At 43.2% G+C, this 20214-nt stretch overlaps 2 protein-coding genes across 4 annotated transcripts in view; one reads left to right on the top strand and one right to left on the bottom strand.

Annotated features, from left to right (window-relative positions):
- The window catches only part of skila (SKI-like proto-oncogene a), a 32852-nt gene extending 20954 nt beyond the window's left edge, over nt 1–11898 (top strand). Inside the window, exons 3-8 of the mRNA XM_019266277.2 lie at nt 48–149; nt 819–907; nt 2767–2909; nt 4944–5329; nt 6002–6232; nt 7233–11898. Coding sequence (XP_019121822.2) covers nt 48–149; nt 819–907; nt 2767–2909; nt 4944–5329; nt 6002–6232; nt 7233–7493 — 1212 coding nt within the window. The 3' untranslated portion in view covers nt 7494–11898. The remainder of the gene's footprint in view (nt 1–47; nt 150–818; nt 908–2766; nt 2910–4943; nt 5330–6001; nt 6233–7232) is intronic.
- A 1381-nt stretch (nt 11899–13279) lies between these two features.
- On the bottom strand, nt 13280–19659 carry gpr160 (G protein-coupled receptor 160). Of its 3 annotated transcripts, XM_027288346.1 has the most exons (4): nt 19641–19659; nt 19506–19563; nt 18574–18710; nt 13280–14385 (listed from the first exon to the last, which is right to left on the bottom strand). In XM_027288346.1, exon 4 carries the CDS (start codon nt 14336–14338, stop codon nt 13442–13444), a length of 897 nt encoding a protein of 298 aa, XP_027144147.1. In that variant the 5' UTR covers nt 14339–14385; nt 18574–18710; nt 19506–19563; nt 19641–19659; the 3' UTR covers nt 13280–13441. The 3 variants fall into 3 exon arrangements, with proteins under 3 accessions (XP_027144147.1, XP_027144151.1, XP_010738288.3); XM_027288350.1 differs by lacking the exon at nt 19506–19563; XM_010739986.3 differs by lacking the exons at nt 18574–18710; nt 19506–19563; nt 19641–19659 and adding an exon at nt 17894–18117.
- Between the last annotated feature and the right edge of the window lie 555 nt (nt 19660–20214).

Below are 20214 nucleotides of genomic sequence, written 5' to 3' on the forward strand. Positions count from 1 at the left end.
TGTCTCTCTCTCCGTTAACCGCCGTCTCTCCTCTCCGTTTGTTCCAGAAGGTGGCGGCAGTGGAGGAGGAGGAGAGCCAGGTGAGGAAACCCACGGCAGATCTCTGCTCACCCAGCGGCAAGTTGGCCGACACCGACCCCGCAAGAAAGGTCAGTTGTCCGTCCCCTCCCTATATCCAACCATCCATCCATCCACATAAACTCTCCATCACCTCCTACCTCTCTGCCCCCCTCCCCCTCTTCTACACACAGGTCAGCTCTCAGGGTCACCCCACCCTGCCTGACACACACACCCTGTTCACCCATTCATAGCGGCACGCTTCTCCTCTCTGACCTGTCAGGAAATACTCTCCTACAGGCTTTTGTCTTCACCTCCCCCGACTGCAGCACACACACACACATAAAATGTACTTACACGCACACACACAGGGGAAGAAGCTCTTTATCATGATTATCTTCTCCCTCCAACACGTGCACAACCACTCTATCTCAGCTGATGCCTGATGGATGATCCCTGATCCACATGTATGCATGCATATATTAGCTTTATTAGATTATGGCTCCAAGAGCACCATGTCCAGTACAGCACATTCCCTTCTCCCCCTGCTGCGTCTCTTCATCTGTCTATGTGTGTGTGTGTGGGCGTGCATCTGATTGCCATCGTGATAATTCATCTATTCAGCTGCAAAATTAGATGCAATGATCAATAAATGTTGATGGAAGATGCCACTCTGCTCCTCTTCTGTTCTGTAACATAAAAGACAGTGTTGCTGCGGTGTGTGATATTTATGTCTGCGTGTGTGTTTTTGTTTTTCACAGGGGAAAACGTCTCCACCTACTCTGGTGTTCAACCGTCTCTTCTCTGACATCAAGGAGGAGCCAGGACACCCCACCCTGGTCCATCCCAGGTACTACACCTTATTAACTTTATATAAACAACACCAATACACCACAGTTATTTTACTTATCAATTCATGTATTGGCATTTTTTTAATCGATTACATAAACAAAATGAGAAATTACCCTTACTTGTCCTTTTAAACATTTAAGCCCACAACTCAGCGACACTCAATGTACAAAGAAACAAATCTTAACATTTAAGAAGCTGAAGCCAGAGAAAATTTGGCTTTGAAATGACAAAGGATAAATTATCCTAGCTGTAAGTGATTAATTGATCTGTTGATGTTTGAAATGACAAATTATCGCAACTCTGTTTAAAAAAATCTGTTTACACTTTCTGTTTATGAAAAAAATATGTCTGATCTGTTTTTGTTGAGGTTTGTGAGGTTTTTGTTGATTCGTTGTCAGAGAAACCATTAAAAGCACGAGTTGTTTAAATACGTCTGTAATTACCAGAGTAATTTTGAGTTTCACTTTGACTTCAGTTTCGTTTCATAATAAATTAAATTCATCGTCTAGCCTTTATCACGTTCCTCTCCTTCTCTCCTCATCCCTATTCCTTCCCTCGTTTCCTCTCCCCTGCTCCTCTGTCCCTCTCTCCCTGTGTTTGGATATGGCGCTCTGATATCTCACAGTAATCTGACCCAGATTTTTTAAAAATGGATTTAGCTGTTTTATGGCGCCAAAGCGTGCACGTGCCTGCCTTGACATACTGACTGTGCGGCGTCTCGCAGACATCAGACCAGACAAACTGGCAGGATTAGACTTCTGGTCTCTTACCAGCATCACATGACTGCTACACTCTTAAACCAGTCAGGACTTGCGCAGACCAGTTTGGAGTCTGTCTTTTAAAAAAAAAAAAAAAAAGTTTTTATTGCATTGCAGCGTTAGTAACAACGAACCGCCACAGCCAATCGTTGTTGCGCAAGACATCCACAGCACTTAACGTCGTGTTTGAGCTACTACCACTTGTCAAATACGAGGCAGGCTTACATTATTCAATCACATCTTCCGCGTTTCATGTGAAGGAGTTTTAGATTCGCAGTCAGGCGAGCAGGCAGTGCTGCGTTTCCATCCAGAGGAAGCGAGGCTCGGTTTGTAGTGCTGTAGTTTTTCAGGCAGAGCCCCACTGAGCTGTCATGCTTAACCTAGTTCACAGCTCGAGCTCTGTCTGGAGGGGACTGATGGTGGGGGAGGGGTTCAACCCTCCTCTCCTCTCCTCTCCTCTCCTCTCCTCTGTCTCTTTCTATATTTCTCTCGTTCTCTCCTCCCTCTCTCGCTCGCTCCCTCCCCACCATGCAGCCAGGAATAGACAGATAGTATTGGCTCAGTGACTTCAGTGCATCTCCAGGCACTATCTCTGTCTCAGTTGTTCCCACTACCTGGACATTCATGATAAGCCAAAGGTCTGTTTAGGCTGAGATCCTGTAAACACACGATAAGAAAATATCCATATTCCACACTGTGTTTTTCAGCTCCTGTCTTCAGATGGTGCATGTACTGTAGGCTACCAAATGACTGTTGTTCTGTTACTCCGATTCATTCATTTTATTGCCATAGAGGTGAGCGGGCCATAAAAGTTATTGCAGGATTGTGGCTTTATGTATCAGCATTGCAAAGTCCATAATTCGTAACATTTTATGATCTTTACTGCAAAGAGAGAAGTGTGTCAAAGGTGACACTGCTACCATTTTAACCAGAATACAAACAGGCACTTTATTTAATTAATTTGAATTAAAATGAGTTTTCAGTGTTATTCCGTGTTCAGTATTTTTGGTCTGAAGTGAACACGAGTGAAGATTTATCTACACATTAAATCAGCTTGGTGATTAAAGTCTTTCTTTTTCTTTATCTGCTTCCCTCACAGTTACTACCTGTACACATACGATAAGATGGTGGCTCCCAACGTTTCTCTGAGGAGGGAGGCGGAGATGAGCCCCGAGATTTTCGGAGCGCTGCTCAAACACCACTACAGCCGCAGAGTTCTGGGCCACGACGAGCCACCCATGGGTCAGTAGTTCAACACACATTAATATACACTTGCTTCCATTTATCCAACACACGATACACACATTTATTGAATATGCATACAACCATATACCACCTTGTCTTTAAAGAATAAGTTACTCTGCATTAATAAACACTTACACATATGGGTGGCAGAGCCAGGCAACATATGTCTGTATAAGGGTGTTCGAGTAGGTGGGTGCAGAACTACATTGTAGGCGAGCATTAGTGATTGAGATGACTACATTATACCGCGTTATAAACATTTATTAAATGTTACAGTTGGAGAAACTTTGTAAACAAAATAGTATTTTACTGTTGAACCCCTGAATCTGAATAAGCACAAAATAATGAGGGTGTGAAAGTCAAGACAGTAGTGTGAAACAAAGTCTTTTCTGGTTTAAAGCTCTGAACGCACTCCTAATTGGCCGACTTCAGACTGTTGTTTAAATATTAATGAACTATGATCTTAATTTGGTATCGGAACCATTTTCAGGTTAAACAACTTCCACAAACAACCAAAGGCGAATGACACCGATGATATTTGATCATTAAATATTCATTAAATATTTATTAAAGACTCTTGTATGTACATTAGACACACACACACACACAAACACACACTTACAGACACACACGCACACACAAGCGGCTGACGCATTCCTACTATAAATACATGACACACATACAGCAGGCATGAGTGCTTTACAAGCAGAGGAGATATGCAGATCATATAATTCGCTCAAAGAGGAGACACATGCTCACTGTAAACATACAGTAACCTACAGTAAACTACCATCCACCACACACACACACACTTAACAGTGCAGCCTGCAGTGATGCACATAATCATGCATTGACCTTCACATAAAGACTCTGGGGGCACCTCACTATTGATGAACAAGAGGGGTGGAAATAGCCATGTCTTCCTCTCTGCACTGTGTGTGTTTCCATGTGTGTACGTTAAGCCTGCGTTAATAACGTGTACGAAGAGAAAGAGGGCGAATTGGAGGAATGCTTTCTGTCTGCCATTATTACGCCACGTCTGACTGCCAGCCTGTCTCTCTCTCTCATATCTCCCAGGCGCTCTGCTCCCCTTTTTTCTTCCTCCATCCAATCTGTCTCTCTCTATCTCTCTCTCCTCCCATCTCCCGCTCTCCTTTTTTCCTGGCAGCTATCTTCACATCCTCTCATCCTCCGTCTGCTCCCACACTTCCTCTTCCATCCATCCATTCATCCGTCCTTGTCTCTTTCTTCTTCTCTGGTTGCCTTCTTCTCCCTCCCTCACAGTCTGCTGTCACTTTTCCCCCCTCCCCTTCCTCCTCTTCTTCTTTCCTCCCTTCCTATCCACCACTCATGTTATTTGTGTGCTTCTACTATCGTGTGCAGGGCATGTATGTATGTGTGCGTACGCACATGCGCAAGACAGCTTGAGTCAGTAAATGAGTGTCCTCTCCAGCGCCAGACATGCTGTGTACAGAGCATGCTGCTTCCTGTCACACATATACTGTGTGAATACATTAGGCTGGCAAACAGCACACCACTCTCTGTCACTATTTCTTCTTCTTGTTCTGTCTGTGAGCTTCAAACACTCCGTCTTTACTATCCTACACGTCCTACTGCAGTGCACGTGTCACACCGCCTGTTTGAGCCTTCTCTCGTGATGTACACCTTTTAAAGGCCACAGCGAAGGAACAGGCTGGAGTTTGAACAGAGGACGAGCCCACGCAGAGCGCCGCAGCTCCCACACAAGAGCCTTTATTTCTTTCTTATTCTCTCACACACACATAGATTTTTTGTGTGCGTGTTTGAATCCTCGGCTGTTGCCATGCCGTGCTTGTGCTTGCGTGTGTGCTCACGCTGAGAATAAGAGGTGTGAGCTTATGCGAGGTTGTGCGAGGGTGTAACTAAGCGTAGGCGGGAGCATACACCAGCTCGCCTCGCACTTCCTGTCTTTCAACCACCTCCTCCTTTTTTGTTTCTTTAAAAAAAAAAACTCCTTCCTTCATCCTCCTCCTCTTCTTCTTCCCTCCTCAGATCTCCATGCGTCGCCTCCCGTCTCTGTTGGCGCAGAGGAAGCCAAATCCCAACGTGCCGCTGCTGCCTCGGCCACCGAGCGGGAATGCCAAACCCAGGCAGTTTCCATGGAGACGAGCAGCCCGAGCCGCAAGAAAACCACCCACAACCCCGCCCACACCCCTCCTCCTCCTCCACCTCCACCTCCTCCTGCTCCTGCATCGTTGCTGTCGCCGGTAACGGAAGTAGCGGTTAAGGACACGGGCTCTGCCGTGAGCAGCGCTGCAGCGGTGGTGGGGGGGCTGGAGGACGACAAGGACAGGATTGTTGTGGAGATCATGCAGATGTACAGCAGGCAGCAGGAGAAGCTCAACTCCACCCTGCACAAGCAGCTGCAGCTGGAAATGGTGAGTGTGCTAAGATAAATGAGCTCCTGAGTGGACCATAACTGTCCTCGCTTATTAAGAGTGTCCTTGACGTAGACGTGGAGGTGATGTTCACCTTCCACCGACCCCTCCATCTCTGCCTCAAAAAAAAGCCTACTCTACCCAAACGTTGGTATCAGATGAAGTCAGCATCCCAGTTCATGTGAATCACAACGTTTCATTGATATTTAACAGATTATATCTGAAGAAATTCCTCAAGTTTAATTTCAGTTTGGACGTATGGAAATGGAGTTGACCTACATTAAAGTGACGCTCACATCTACGGCTGAATTATATCACCCTGCCGGTGGCAACATGTCGGTTCTAAAATGTCAGACAGAATAAAATCTTAATTATTTAAGTTAAGTGTATTTACGTAACACACAGTCTGTCCAAGTTTTCCACTTTAGTCTTTTTTCTGTTGATTACATCTAAGAGGTCAAAGGTTACACAGTTTTATATTCTGTCTGACTTCGGGCAGCAGGGCGGAATAAGCAGGCGAAGCCAACATTCAAGTCCGCCGCGGTATAAAACATCTGACCTCCTTGCAGAGAGACTGAAATGCAAAGCATTTCTCTCTACAGGGGTCAGTTAAGTATCACATTATTATTGTTATATCCCCTGACTTGATTCCTTCTCTCTCTCTGTCTCCAGGAGCTGGAGGCGTTACGCGGGGGCGAGGCGGCGAGGCTACGGGAGCTGAGCGCCGAGCAGTGGGAGCTGCGCTGCGAGCTGGAAACGGTGCACAGTGAGCAGGCGCGGCAGCTCAGCCAGGCCCGCCAGGAACAGCTGGAGCTGGAGACCCGTCTGGAGCAGCTCCGACAGCAGGCCTGCGCCTGCGAGCCAGGGGCACAACGCCAGCAAGAGGCCCACTACACTGCACAGGTATGGAGGGGAACACACAGGCATCAGAAACCGTTTGAATCACAGCGACATGTACAGTATGCAAATCGGCCTGTTTAGTCTCAAAGACAGTACAGAGCTGTACTCGAGTGTCGACTAAATGTAAAAATATTTGGAGTGCGCTCCTGAATTTTCATCCAATAGTGGCAAAGATCACATAGCTGTCACCCACGTACTTCTCTCAATCCAGAGGAGAATGTTTTCTACCAAAGCCTTGACACCAGAGATGTGGTCATAGTCTTTATGTGATTAAGAGTTTCCCAACTAGATCATTTATGTGTGTCAAATGAGTCACCGCGCTGCGTGAAAGCGCACATAAACGCACAGACCTGGAGCCTTTGTTTGGGTTTCCACTAGACTTAATCTTCAGATAGGTTCTGTTTTGTTGGCCTGAGCTCATGGCTGCAGTATCCTCCACCCCTCCTCCTGTCTTGTTATTGAAGCTCCGGCCCCTCCTGCCCCTAAGCTGCCTTTGGCATCAAACTCAGGATGTGTGCCAGTTGGGAAAAAGGGGGTGTGCATATGTTTGTGTGGTTATGAGATTAGTGCGGGCGTGAAGCGATTTATCAGTTTTACACAAATGTTGAAAGTTTGAGTGAAACCGCAGCAGTGAATCTGTCGGGCAGGTGACTTTATACGTGTTTCCTAACAGCATGTTGGTCACGACTGTAAGATGTAGTAAATAAAGTCAGTACGAGGCCGCTGACAAACGAGGGTTAGCGTCTCTCCAGTTTCAGTCTGTTATAATAGCCTGCCAGATGTTTGTCTACACGTCTTACTGTTTTATGAGTTTCTTCTCACAATCTCCGCGTGCAACACTTAATCATTCCTCGTCATCACCAAATCTTTTAATATGTCTGCAGCTCCACGCCGCGGGTTATGACACACTGTTGTTAAACGCGATAATGTGTTAGACTAAATGTCCTCTGATTTGCTCTTGGCATACGTTGACCTCATGTCTCTGTGTATGTCCTCCTCCCAGTTGTCGGAGTTGCGTCAGAGGCTGGAGCAGGCGGAGGCGGACCGGCAGGAGCTGCAGGAGGAGCTGCGCAGGGAGCGGGAGGCACGGGAAAAGCTGGAGCGCACAATCACCCAGCTCAGGCAGCAGATGGCCCAGTCTAGCACGGTGGGAGGCAGCCCATCTCCTCCTCTTACCCCATCCACCGGACCCCCTAACGCCCACTCCCCGCCCTCCTCCTCTTCTTCCTCCTTCTCAGAGGCCCCAGCGGCTGGCCAAAAGTAACTGCCACCCCTCCGAGGCGCCTCCCTTCCCCTCCTTCATTCCTCTCCCAATCACCCGCCAACTCTACAGACACAAACAAATCAGCCTGAAGCAAAAAGGAGCTTCACATCTCCTCAGGCTGTTTTTTTTTTGTGCATCTCCCCTTTTATTTCAATGTAGGACTGACTTTTGTTTTTGTAATTTAACATCACTTAAAAGAAAAATGTTGTGTTTTTTTATTCTTTTTTTTTTCTTTGCTCCCCTCTCCTCTCTTTAAACAGTATTTAAAGATTGTTTTTTGGGCATGTATGTTTTGATTTAATTTATAATTTTTACTGAACAAGCAGCTGCTTCACAGACAGGAGTTTGGTCACGTAGAGACCAGCTCAACCCATCACTAGTTTGTTTCTCCCCCCCACACACACGATCGTCACCCTCCCCTCCCAGCCCTTCTTACTTTCTCTGGATCCTGGAGCTATAATGACTCGGAGATTAACAGACTTTCAGACACACAGACTCGTCTCAGCTCCACCCGGACGTCACTTCATCATGCTACTACCTGGCACAGCAACCGGTGGCCCACGGACACAAAATGGGCGCCGGTTTGAGTTGCCCACCTTTTTTTTTTTCTTCTTCGTCTTTCTGTACGTATACAGCCCAAATGCTCAAGTACCAGCGACTGCAGGAAACTGCACGGACATTTCAATACAGTTTTCTTTTTCTTATTATTATCATTTTGCTCCTTATAAAACACAGAAAGAAAAAGTGTATCATGTTAAATACATCAAATCTATATGGAGGAGAAAGACCTTTACTATACAAGAAAAAAAAAAAGACAGATGTCGTAAAAACCTCATGAAAATATGCCAATAGTGACGCTGAACTTGAAATGAGTGTTTTTGTTTTTTTTGAGTGTGACCCCTACAAGGTAGCTAGCTAGCAAATTGTCTGGCCTGGACTCCAGCTGCTCTTAGTTTTCCTCGTCACTCTCCTGGGCAGCACCTGGACTCTCCTGTCGTAGACCAAACAGTCTGTCGGTTGATCCACCAGCTGCCCGGCGTCTCCTCTAACCTCCCCTCTCCCTCTCACGAGGCCTCAAACCTTCTCCCGCTTGTACCCTAGCACCATTTTTTCGTCCGCCGGGAAACCCTCTCTAACGCTGTCGTTTTTCTTTCACCCACTTTGGGCTAGACAGAAAAAAACACTGTGCTGTTTTCAGGCTTGGCATGAAGAAGCTCATGAGCCAGTGTTATGCACTTAACGCGCTTTCCTCCCCCAGAATCCCCTGAGAAAGGAATGCGTCTGGACACGGGGGCTGGTTGAGCGGGTGTAGCTTTTTCTAAGAAAGAAAAGAGAAAGGAAAGAAAGGCAGGAGTCTCACATGTGCAGTAGCTGTACTGTGTTACCATAATACATACGACACCCTTGCATGCCTGCATACACCCGAGTGTGTCAGGCTGAACAATGGCCCCCAGCGTTCCCAGCAGATGATCAAAGCTCCAGTCTGTCCATTTTCTGGGCTCCTTTTTTTGTATCTTTAACTTCATTGTTAGCAGACGGTTTTATCCCCACCCTGTTTGTCAGAGCGTCCTCCAAGAATTTGGGTCGCAGGTGAAAGCAGTTAGTCCAGGCTGGTTTGGGCCTCGTGTCCGGGCCTCTGCTTCACGTTATTCTGCCTGGCTGAACAAACAGCACCGGGCAGGAAGAGGAAGAGAGGGGAGGCGAGGATCGAGGGGAGCGCTCAGGGGGGAGACTGGTGCACTCTTTCCCCGCAGGCAGGCAGGCAGGCTGGGTGGCCCAGACGCCGGAGGTACAGAGGGAGCCCTTTTTTTGTTGTTTTGTGCCATCAGAATGGGGGCAGCTGTTGTTGTCTGGGGGGCCTCTGCCCGCCCTCGAGTGAGACTGTACAGGATCGCCCCCCAGCTCCCTCCCTCCCTACCTCCTCTCCCACAAAAACGGCCGTCACTCACTCACACATACCCGTCCATCCATCTCCAGCGCCAGATCAGCTGGGGGTGCGCAGTGTTTTTTTTTTTTTTTTTTGTAGCTGCCCAGGAGAGCGAGCAGACGTCCAGCCAGAGGAAGAGAGGACTTTTATTGTGTCAGTTGCCAGGCAAAAGCGCTTTTTATTGCCACTAAGGAGATCCCTGTAAGCGAGTGTGTGTGTGTAAATAATTGTTTAAAAAGAGAAGGGGATCGGCCTCAGCTTAAACCCTGAGCTTTTTTTTATGCATCTGCTATAAATGCAAATTGATAGACATTCCACTGTGCTCCATCCTGTTCAATGCAGAGTTTCTTACACAGCTTCCCTTTACAAAAACACAGACCTTAAAGACCGGGCAGAGTACAGTTGTGGTTTGTTGATAGTCATAAAAGCAGGTGCAGGTGCAAGCCAGTAAAATCAAAACCCATGCCGCAAATGTACACTCTACTGTTGTTCCATTTAAACCTTTATTGAAATTATGAAAGAAAATATTTAACGTATTAACTAAAGATTTATATTCACTTTGTAAATACAGTAGTCATTAATATATTAACTGTTCTTATATGAAAAATCTTCAAAAGGTTATATAAATTGGACCAGAATTAAGGCTTCAGATGTTTCTTTTTGCTTTCTTTCTTTCTTTCTTTCTTTTTTTTATTAAAAAAAGTGATCTTTGCAGATATCAGAGCTCGACTTTATGTCCAGTGGATGCGGGGGAGTGAAACGCATGGTTTACTGATGAGACACGACGCAGGACAACGGCAAAAATAGGAAAAATAATAATTTGTTACACACTTCCCTCTTTCTGAACTGTTTTTGTTTCTTTTTGTGGATTTCATCTTGACGGTTTAACGTGTAATGTAACAAGCTTTTTCTTTCCCCCCCCTCCCCCTTCCTCCGAGCGACGGATTTAAAACATTTGAAGAAAATGCATTTTGGAAAAAAACAAAAATTGATTTTTGTTTTGCATGTTTTTGCTGCCCCTCCCCTCCCCTCTTATGTTTTGTGTCACCGGGCCACTCTCTCTTATCAATCTGTTCATTGTTTTTAAAAAAAGAAAAAGAAAAGATGTTTTCCCACAATAACGCACAAATTATTGAGATGGCTCATATGCATGAACATGTGATGAACAAGTTTTATATCATCGGTTTAGAGGTCGGCTTATGAAGAACATGAAATGTAGCCTCATTTGATTTGGAAATGATGTGAGAGTGTGTGTGTGTGTGTGTGTGTGTGTGTGTGAGAGACAGAGAAAGTGTGTGTGTGTGTGTTGGCCTCCCACGTCTGACCGAAGCACAGCAGCTTTAAAAAAGGGAAAACTTGCTCATGTAGCTCCGGTGTGTGTAGTTCTGTTTTATTTCTGATCCTCGTCTGGACGTGGTAACAACATCGCTCGAAAAGATAATCAGTATTAGTTTTTATTGACTTAATTACCTCTTCAGCAGAACAAAATATATATATATTTAAAAAAAAATCATCACATTAGCAGATAAACTAATCTCTGTAATTTTTACTTTGTGTAATTTGCATTTTATACACAAGGGGGCGTCGTTTAGCTTCTTTAATTGTACACGATAATGAGGAAAAAGGACTAAATGAAAGGGTGGAAAAATCCTTTGCAACACGGTGTGCTGGGCCTTTTTTTTAATTATTATTATTATTTTGCATTTTGCAGTGTTATGAGAACTTGGATATGCTTTGTACAGAATTTTTACAGGTGTGAAGTTTGCCCAACAGACTAAAGAAAAAAAAAAAACAAAGCTGAAAGGAGCACGGCTTTTCACACATTTGAATACAGGATTTACATTTACCCAAAGTCTCCTGGCCATGTGAAGAAAAACCAGTCGAGCTTTTTTGAACTGTTGCAGGCAGGTCATGTTTTTGCGGTTGGGTGTCTTAACTTTTGAAGCCGGTAATTATTCTACTACGCCCAAATGAGGGAGACGTAGGAAGTAGGGCTGCATTGGTGATTGATTACACAGATCACTGGAGGTACACCATGTTTTAATTTATACACATCCTCTTATAAATGATTAAAAAAATATTCATAGCTTGGCTAAAAAAAGACCCTTCCCCCTCCCCTCAATGCTGTTCTGAAACATGAAACACAGTGTCTGTGTTATGACCATTGCATACTACGTTGCCAATACTACAGTGTGATGAGACTTTTGTTCTTGCATGAATCGAGACACTGTTCTCCTACCTCATGTTGTGATATAAAAAGATGTTTTTTAAGCAGAAGACACTGCATCTCTAACTGTTTATCATTGATATTTACTAGTGAATTACATACCTGTAAATGCTTTTAGCTAATACCTCAGTTGTATCTAGTGTTTGTTTTTTTTTCTGTTTTTTGCCCTTCCCTGATTTCAGATCTTGTAAATATACCCTGTATAGACAATGAACTTGGATGAAATTCAAGTAAAGTTCTGTAGTGTCAAACCCGTGTTGTCTCTCGCCTTTTCTTACCTGCTCCTGATTTTTGTCCTCATAACTTCCTCGTTGGCTTACACATTAGCACAAGAAACTGCTCATGTGTTGAGAACGTAAACATCAGGAGAGAAAGCAGCAACAATATAAACACACTATAGCCAGCGTGGTGTGTTTGAGGGATAAAAGCACCGACAGTATAAAGAATGGACCATGAATGCGTGATGTCACCCACAAGAGCTGGTTTGAAGCTCAGAATCTGTGATGCTCACCGCTGCCATGTTGGCTGTCCGGCCTGTTCAGCCTGCTGGTTTATCTAAAAATGGGCAAAGACGTGAATCATCGACGCATCTGAGGCCGGCTTGAATGACGCCTGGGTGCTGGAGAATCTTTTGTAGCCAGCCTCAAGTGGCCGTTCAAGAACACACCAAGCATATGTTGTCCATTCTTTATACTGTCAGTGGTGTGCACACATTTTAAAGGTAGAGTAAAATAAAAAAAAAGTCTCCAGAGCTGAGAACAGTTTATATATATAAGTCTTCTGACATTCCTTAATTTGTGACATGAAGAGCAGAGATAATTTCATTAAACCCACATGTATTTATTATTAAATCTATCCCAGCTGACTCAGGGCGTGAGGACACATTTTAAGTGTGTCTTTAGATTATAAGTACCTCACAGTACAACAAGGTGGTTATTTATATAAAGACATACAAACGACTCAAACATTAAATATAACAGCAACACAAAAATACCAGGCTGAAAGAGCCTCTCTTCATTCCCAGGCCAGGTGCACCTCATTGAGCCTTCAGAGGTGTCCCACCTAGGCAGAGCTGGAGGAGAGACAGGGGGAAAGGGCCGGACAGCAAAGGGAACATATTGTACTTTTTTTATTTAAAGTAATAATTGAATTTCTTTATAAAGGCTGCAGAATCGACACAAAGTGGGTTTTTTTTAATATATTTTGCATTTACACATTTAGCTATAACTGCACCTGTGAAACCTGTCAGCATATAAACACAACAAACGGATCCCGATAAACCTAAAAGGGAAGTTTTTCTCGTCTACATAGATAAAGCTGCCGTTTTGCTACAATATAATATGAAGCAGCATCGCTCTGCTACAGATGTGGGGTCAACACCCTGGCTACAGTCAGATATTTAAGTTATTCATAAATTAGGCAACTTCCTGAAGAATGTTGTACCTTTTATTCAAATAATTGATAAATATCAAATATTTTAGTTTGTATTTCACACCATGTAGTTATAGTCTCAAACTCTCAAAAATGAACTTAAAGGATCCACAAAGTTTCTAAAAATTCATCCATTTAATACGTGATGATACATTCAACTCAAGACCACAAACCGCAGATAAAAAGATTAATCATTGGGGAGCTACAAATGTCTGCACCAAAGAGATGTTTCACTGGGTAAGTGAAAACTTTGACCTGAGGGTGATGATGAGAAGTCAGAGGACAATCCATCGATCTACCTGATAGTTGTTGATTCTTAGATCCACATTCATGAAACACAGAGGTCTCAGCAGCCAGCAGCTTCTAACACTTGCCCTGTGTGTGTTTTTTGGTGCATGTTCTGTCCTCTGCAGCCAAGCTAAATTTAAATCTCCACTCACAGAAGCTGTCGGGAGGAACTGCTGCCAAGCCCTGTGCTAGCTGTGAGGCTGGACAGACTACACATAAAACGAGTGCTATCAGGAGACTGTTGAAGAAGTAGAGCCAGCCGGTGTTCAGACCCAGGTATGCAGGTAGTCCCACGGGTAACAGGAGGAGCAGGAATTGAAAAAACAGGAATATGCTCCATGTGTGAAGAAATATATACAAAGCTTGGTGAACAACACTTCTGCTTGAGTCAGATCTACTTTGTTTTAGTGGTCTGCTGCACCCAGCATGCACTACTGCACAGCAAAGAGCCAGGAGGAAGAACAAGGCAACCTGCACAATGTCACAGCTGTAGACCCGGCACTGGTGAATCTGGCTGGAATCCACATCCTCCAAGGCAGGAATGAAGTCAGACATCAGAAAGACATAGAAAGCAGAGAAGTACCACAGAAGGAATGTCACAAATAAGAAGACAAACCATCTGAACCTGGCGTTGTTGGGTTGCAACCTCCGAGTGACAGTGCAGAGATGGTCCACACCAGCCAAGACTACAACGGGCCACTGCAGAGCACTGTAGACTTGTCCGACGATTTGAACCAGCAAACATATGTGGTACCTAGTCAGCTTCAATCCCAGGAGGAAGACTTGTCCATCGGGGTGGATGTGAAGGGTGGCGACAGAGAGGGTCAGGGTGGTGTCGACGACAGCGAGGGAAACGGCGAAAACTCCCATGAAGCTTTTGCAGATGTGTTGACGGTGGAAAAACACAAGGACCCAGTTGATGAGACAGTTTCCTCCCAGACTGAGCAGGATGGATGTGATGGAGATATTCATGGTGTGCAGTCTTTTCTCTCTCAGAGAGAGACTCGGAGACTCTGCTACTGCAGGAGGAAAAAAACATAATTACAAATCTGTAAAACATTAAATATTCATGAATAAATTAGCATTATTTAAAGCTTAAACTGCAGCTAGTGTCTCGCCCATCTACCAACATTTATTTAGCACTTTAGAGGTTAACAGGCCACAAACCGTGTGGAGTATCTCGCCTATACTATGTTATTGACAGTACTTAGTACGTACAGTAGAGGCTGTATCATTCAGGTTGTATATTTCCGCCCAGCAACCAGGTGCAGTTAACTGCAGTCGACCAATCAGAGCAGTACAACAAACAGCAAATGCTGAGAAAACCTTGATAGTTCACCTTCGAACAAGAGACGATGATGACCACACTGTAGGTCGTATAATTGAACAGAGAGGATTATAAGCATCCCGAGGTCTTGCTGATCATGTACATATTTAATGTGTGTGGCCAAAGATAAAAAAAAAAAAAAGTGACCTTCAGAGCGAGGTAAACAACTGGTATGCCTGCTGTGCTCCTGAAATTTCTGCTCTCAATTGATATGGGAGTAAAAGGGGCAGTTGGTGGGTGATCCTGACGCAGCTGAGCTGTCTGAGCCTAAACTTTAAGCTTCAGCATATTCCTGTGAGCAAGAACACGAATCTTCCTACAATGTGATGTTAAATTTATGTCCGCAGAGTGAAAGAGCCAGGACAGGTGGCCAGAACCATTTCAGCTTCAGGAAGCTCTTCAGAAACCTGTGGGTGACGTCACGCATACACCGTCCATTCTTTATACTGTCAGTGCTCCCAGCCTTAAACGTAAGGAGCTATATTAAAAAATCATGACTCAGTACGGCCACACTGAATCACCTGAGAGGGAGCTGGCAGGAGGGTCTGAGTGGATATCTGTGACATCAACTGTCCTCTTGCTGATAAATGCGTAACCTGTAATGATGTGACGATGAAGCTCACACTCTAAACTGAGCTCATTTCATCTCTACCAGTTGTCTTAAGTTTAATCTGTGTGGAAACAAAAGCAAAAACTCACAGTGGAACTGACCTAAAATAGAAAACACTTTCTTTTTCTACCGCTCATGCCTTATTTAAACATTTTCTGTGTCTGCATAGAGACAGTGTCGCATAGTAACCAGGCCTTTCCTTTCCCTCTTCCAGTCAACGCTTGCAGCAGAAATCAAAAACGTCTCATTGGAGTGTTTGAGGTCGAGGCCACTGATAGAACAAACCAAAATAAGTATTGGGAGGAATTTTCACTTTTGCTTTTCCAAACAGTCTCTAGTCGGCCCTTGGAACCCGTCCACGCCACAGAGCTGACAGATTTTCAGATGGAAATGGAGTTGACAGTGCCGTCACCTTCAGCTCTCTAATACCTGCTGACTCACAGTCTGGAACGACAGTAATCCTGACCAGGAAATGGAGCACAGGTACACAGTCTAGACTGTCAGTTACCGCGTAAAGCTGTTACAGCGAAAGTGATACCCTGGGAAAAAAGTGAACTCGCTATATTCTCACACTCTGTAGCATGAGTACAAGTCCCTCAGAGAATATTATATTATGTGAATATTACAGTCGTTTGTGTTGAGAAACTACTTGTTCAGGATATTGTCTGTCTTGAGAAAATGTAGATCTGAAGCGCTCCATTTAGTAGCTATTCTGGAGCTTTTGCTCAAATTACATGATCCTGTTTTTCTGTTTTCAACCTGGTTAATTATTCAACATCTCTCTGCGCTCATCACTGCATGCTACAGTTTAAAGTAAGAATAAGTGTTCTGAGTTTGTCAGACCAAAGAAGAAAATGTCATTAACCACCCAGCCAAATATGAATGATTAAAAACAGTTAAGTTCGTCAAGTTTAAGAAATTAGGTGTCAAAATCAGGTAACAATGAGCAGTATTCTCAGCTCCAGGACTGTGCTGCTGACGCCACGCCGACTCATGGAAGCAGTCAAGCAGCGACTGAAACGTGTCAGATGGGTTCAGAAAATGACATGACTAACTTTGAAACACTCTGAGTGAGATTAATTAATCTCTATCTCTCTGCTAGGGGTGCAGGCGTATACTCAGGGTGGCCTCAGCGTGTCATCGAGCCGCTCTTTAAGGACCGCCCACAAAATCCTGGACTGAAAACTGGTGACAAGCTGTTGTAACTCCACATTTCAGTAATATATCCTTCAAAGTCTTTTCACGTGTTATTATTTCATACCTACTCAGATGTCAGCTCCCTGTGTGACAAATGTAAGAGAGGCATGGATTCACTTGAACTCGAGCTAGAGTTGGTTCGGCCTTTTTGGCGCCACTGGAGAGGACGACATGCACCTAACTCCAACCAAAGGCTGCTCAAAAAAATGACACGATCCTCCGTTGATGTACTTTTATTCAAAAGTTGAAATTTAAAGCTAATTCTTCACCTTGGAAACAGGAGCAGGCCAAACAATCTGATTGTCCGCTGTTTCCAAGGTGAAGAATTTGCTCTCCGTCTGTGCATGTCTTCGTTTTTTAAATTTTATTTCATAGACAAAATTACCTACACACTGACTGAAAGTAGAAAAATAATCCATGTGCAAAAGGTGAAATGGAAACTACATTAATTCTTTTGAATTACACCTCTACTCCAACTCTTTAAACATTTAAAAGTGTTCAGGGAACGTTGCCATGAAATGGGACTGTTGATTTTGCCTCTACACACCAGATACTATTTTAAAAAAGGACAAACCCTTTCACTATTTTTAAGATTTTATATTAACCATATTATATTTGAATGTCATGTTTATTTCTTTATTTGTTCTTATGTCTGCAAGGCCCCCTCTAGTATTTGATTCAACCTCATGATCATTTTCTAGTTGTGTATCACATTAGAGGTGTTTCATGTTACATGATGATTTAAGGAGCATCTTTTAGCAAAATTTCCTTAATTTCTGCTGAGTATTGGTGATTGTAAAAAATACTGAGCTCAGTTCTTGGAAGAGAACCACAACCAGATTTTATTGATCAATGCTCGAGACAGAAGTTAAAGCTCTTTATAATGTTATTATAAGACTGCATTAGCTTTAGCTAGACATACCTAATAAACTGTATAAATAAAGGTTATCACTGCAGGTTTCACACCTGATTGTGTCTGTGGTAGAGGAGAGAAGACTCAGAAATAAGAAACTCTGGAACAGATTTAAATAAATAAATGAATTTCCAATAAATGATGGAGGATGGAGGCATTACTTGGACTACTGTCTTCTTTTTGTTTGTTGTCGGTGGCAGCTGCAGACACATTATGCAAAGTGGACACTGACTAAATGTTAACAATTCGAAAGGAAATTCACATTTTGCATGCCGCAAGTTGCCGTTATCAGAGAGCAAAGTGAGTAAGACAAGAAATATATAAAGTACTTTTCATTGTTTTTGCTGCATTTGTTTGTTTGAATTCAGAATTTACCAAAGTCAACTTCACATTTTAGATTTCTATTAGTTTAACATGACACCCAACACTCACCACCACCACATACTGTACAAAGACACAGTCACCTTTTGGGTTTATTACCTGTGTGAATGCGATCGTCTGATGTTAAATGCAGCACTGTATACCTTTGTTTCCTTGTTAAGGTTTTCAGACATGCAGGATCCAGCTTCAGTGCCGCTGTACTATGAAAACACGCCTTTTAGAAGGTGTGTTGTCCTCTGGATGAGGAAGTTATGGTCTTTGTATTATTAACCTAACTTCTGTCCAGTACGGCACAGTAGTCCACAACGTTTCACATTATCTCATTTCATTTCAACTTTTCAACAGAGAAAGGTTTGGACGTTAACAGGTGTGAGGCAAAATGCAAACAAGGTGTGGCTTCATGGGTTGTGTAAAGAATGAACTTACTCAAGTTGGTTCTTGTAGTTTGCCCTTTCACTCATGTTAGCTCTGCCTTTGGTCTGAATCATGAACCAGTTTAAATATGTTTTGCATTCATTAATGGTCGTCTTACATATACTGTCTTTATTTATCATATTGTGGCAAGGGGGAGGGTGAAAAATTACACGATTATTGAGGAAAAAGCTCGACAACGCCACCCTGGGAATTTCACCCAGGGAATTGCTCAAACACAAGGCAGAAAGGTTTGTGGTTACTGGAGGGCAAGAGACGTGGTTTGAAGTTTAAAAATACAAATTTTATTCAACATTTGTTTTTAAAAAGTATACTCAATAAAACTCATTCACACAAATAAAATAAACCTAATCAGAGCTGAGGCCGAAGTGGATGGGCTAAGGCTAGTGCAGGGTCCACCGAAAAAAGGCCAGGGACACAGCAAGATACGACGGGAGGACACCACCACCAGGTCACCAGCACCACCACCACCGGCCTACAGCAACTGAAGAGGAAAAAAAAAAAGAACACGTTAGTGAGGTTGCACACACAAAAAATTCCTGTTCAAAAGGGATGTCACTACAGTCCCACACGTGGTCTCATACTGGAATAAATTCATGGAATACACTGACTGGAGGAAGATCTGGCTCTTACCCAACCAACATATGTTAACTAATAAAGTGAGAGAAGTTTCATTTAAAATAATTCATAGATGTTATCCATCCAATGATCATATTGTTAGAAGATTCAAAAAAGATTTCTGTTCTGAACATATTAAAACAGTTACTCATTTATTTTGGCACTGCCCCTTTGTCCAAAGTCTGTGGACTGATACCTGTGACTTTATTGCTAAAAATGTTGATAATGATTTTAAGTTGTTTTGGACGGATGTACTGTTTGGGCTCTTTGACTTGAACAAAAATAGAGTAAGATTAAACGAAACATTTATTATCAATCCCATCATACTGATGGCAACATTTCATATTCATAAGTGTAAATTTACTCGAAGAAAACCATCTTTTGTTGCTTCCAGTAAGTTTTCTAATAACACAAAAGCTAGTAAAACGCTTAATATATGTGAACATTTAAATATATTTATGTAAACTCTTTCTCCCCCCTGGCGTAGAATACACATGAATGTTTTTGTAATGTTTTGTATATGATCTGTGTTCCTTTGTTTGTGAAACAAAGTTCTAATAAAATAAATAAAATAAAATAAAATAAAATAAAATAAAATAAAATAAACAGCATTAGCCCCTCTAGCAGCACCAAGCACAACGCTGAGAAAAACAACACTTACCACCGGCCAACGATAACAGCAGCACACACACACAGGGAGCACGGAGCAGCACACAGACCTACAACAACAATTACAAACACCTTAAATATAAAAACAAACAAAACGACGAGCGAGGCGAGCAGCAGGCGGCCATACCTGTCGGGCACACGACCTCCGACCCGGATGACGATGGGAGCGCAGAGGAAAAGAGTAAACAGAAAGAGCGAGTGGAAAACAAGACAATATTATTAATTCTATAATCTATTATTTATTTTGTAAACACTTTGGGTCCAACACTGAGAAATGGAAGTATAAAACAAAAAAAATTAACAACCTGAAAAATTGTAGTAAACTCGAGTAAATGTATTTTTTTCTAAAGTGGTTTTGCTAAAGGATTCTTCCACTTGCATGTAAACTCTAATATAAGATTAGAGCCTGCAGAAATGCTTCACAGGGTTCAAGTAGCAGACACATCTCAACGTCAGCTGTTCAGAGGAAACAGTGTGAATCAGATCTTCGTGGTCGAATTGCTGCAAAGAAACCACAACTGAAGAAGAAGAAGGAAAAAAAAAGAGAAACACAAAGGAATGGATGTTAGACCATCTGCATGTGTGGTTCCCACTGTGACACATGGAGGAGGAGATGGCGTGGAGCTGCTTTGCTGGTGACACTGTAAAATTCAAGGCAAACTTAACTTAACCATGTCTAGTATTGGCTTCTGCAGCAACGT

Source organism: Larimichthys crocea, chromosome II (assembly GCF_000972845.2).
Source record: "Larimichthys crocea isolate SSNF chromosome II, L_crocea_2.0, whole genome shotgun sequence".
Lineage (NCBI taxonomy): Eukaryota > Metazoa > Chordata > Actinopteri > Sciaenidae > Larimichthys > Larimichthys crocea.

Excerpts from the sequence above, each read along its gene's own strand:
- gpr160 (XM_027288350.1), bottom strand. The coding sequence starts at position 14,338 with ATGAATATCTCCATCACATCCATCCTGCTCAGTCTGGGAGGAAACTGT.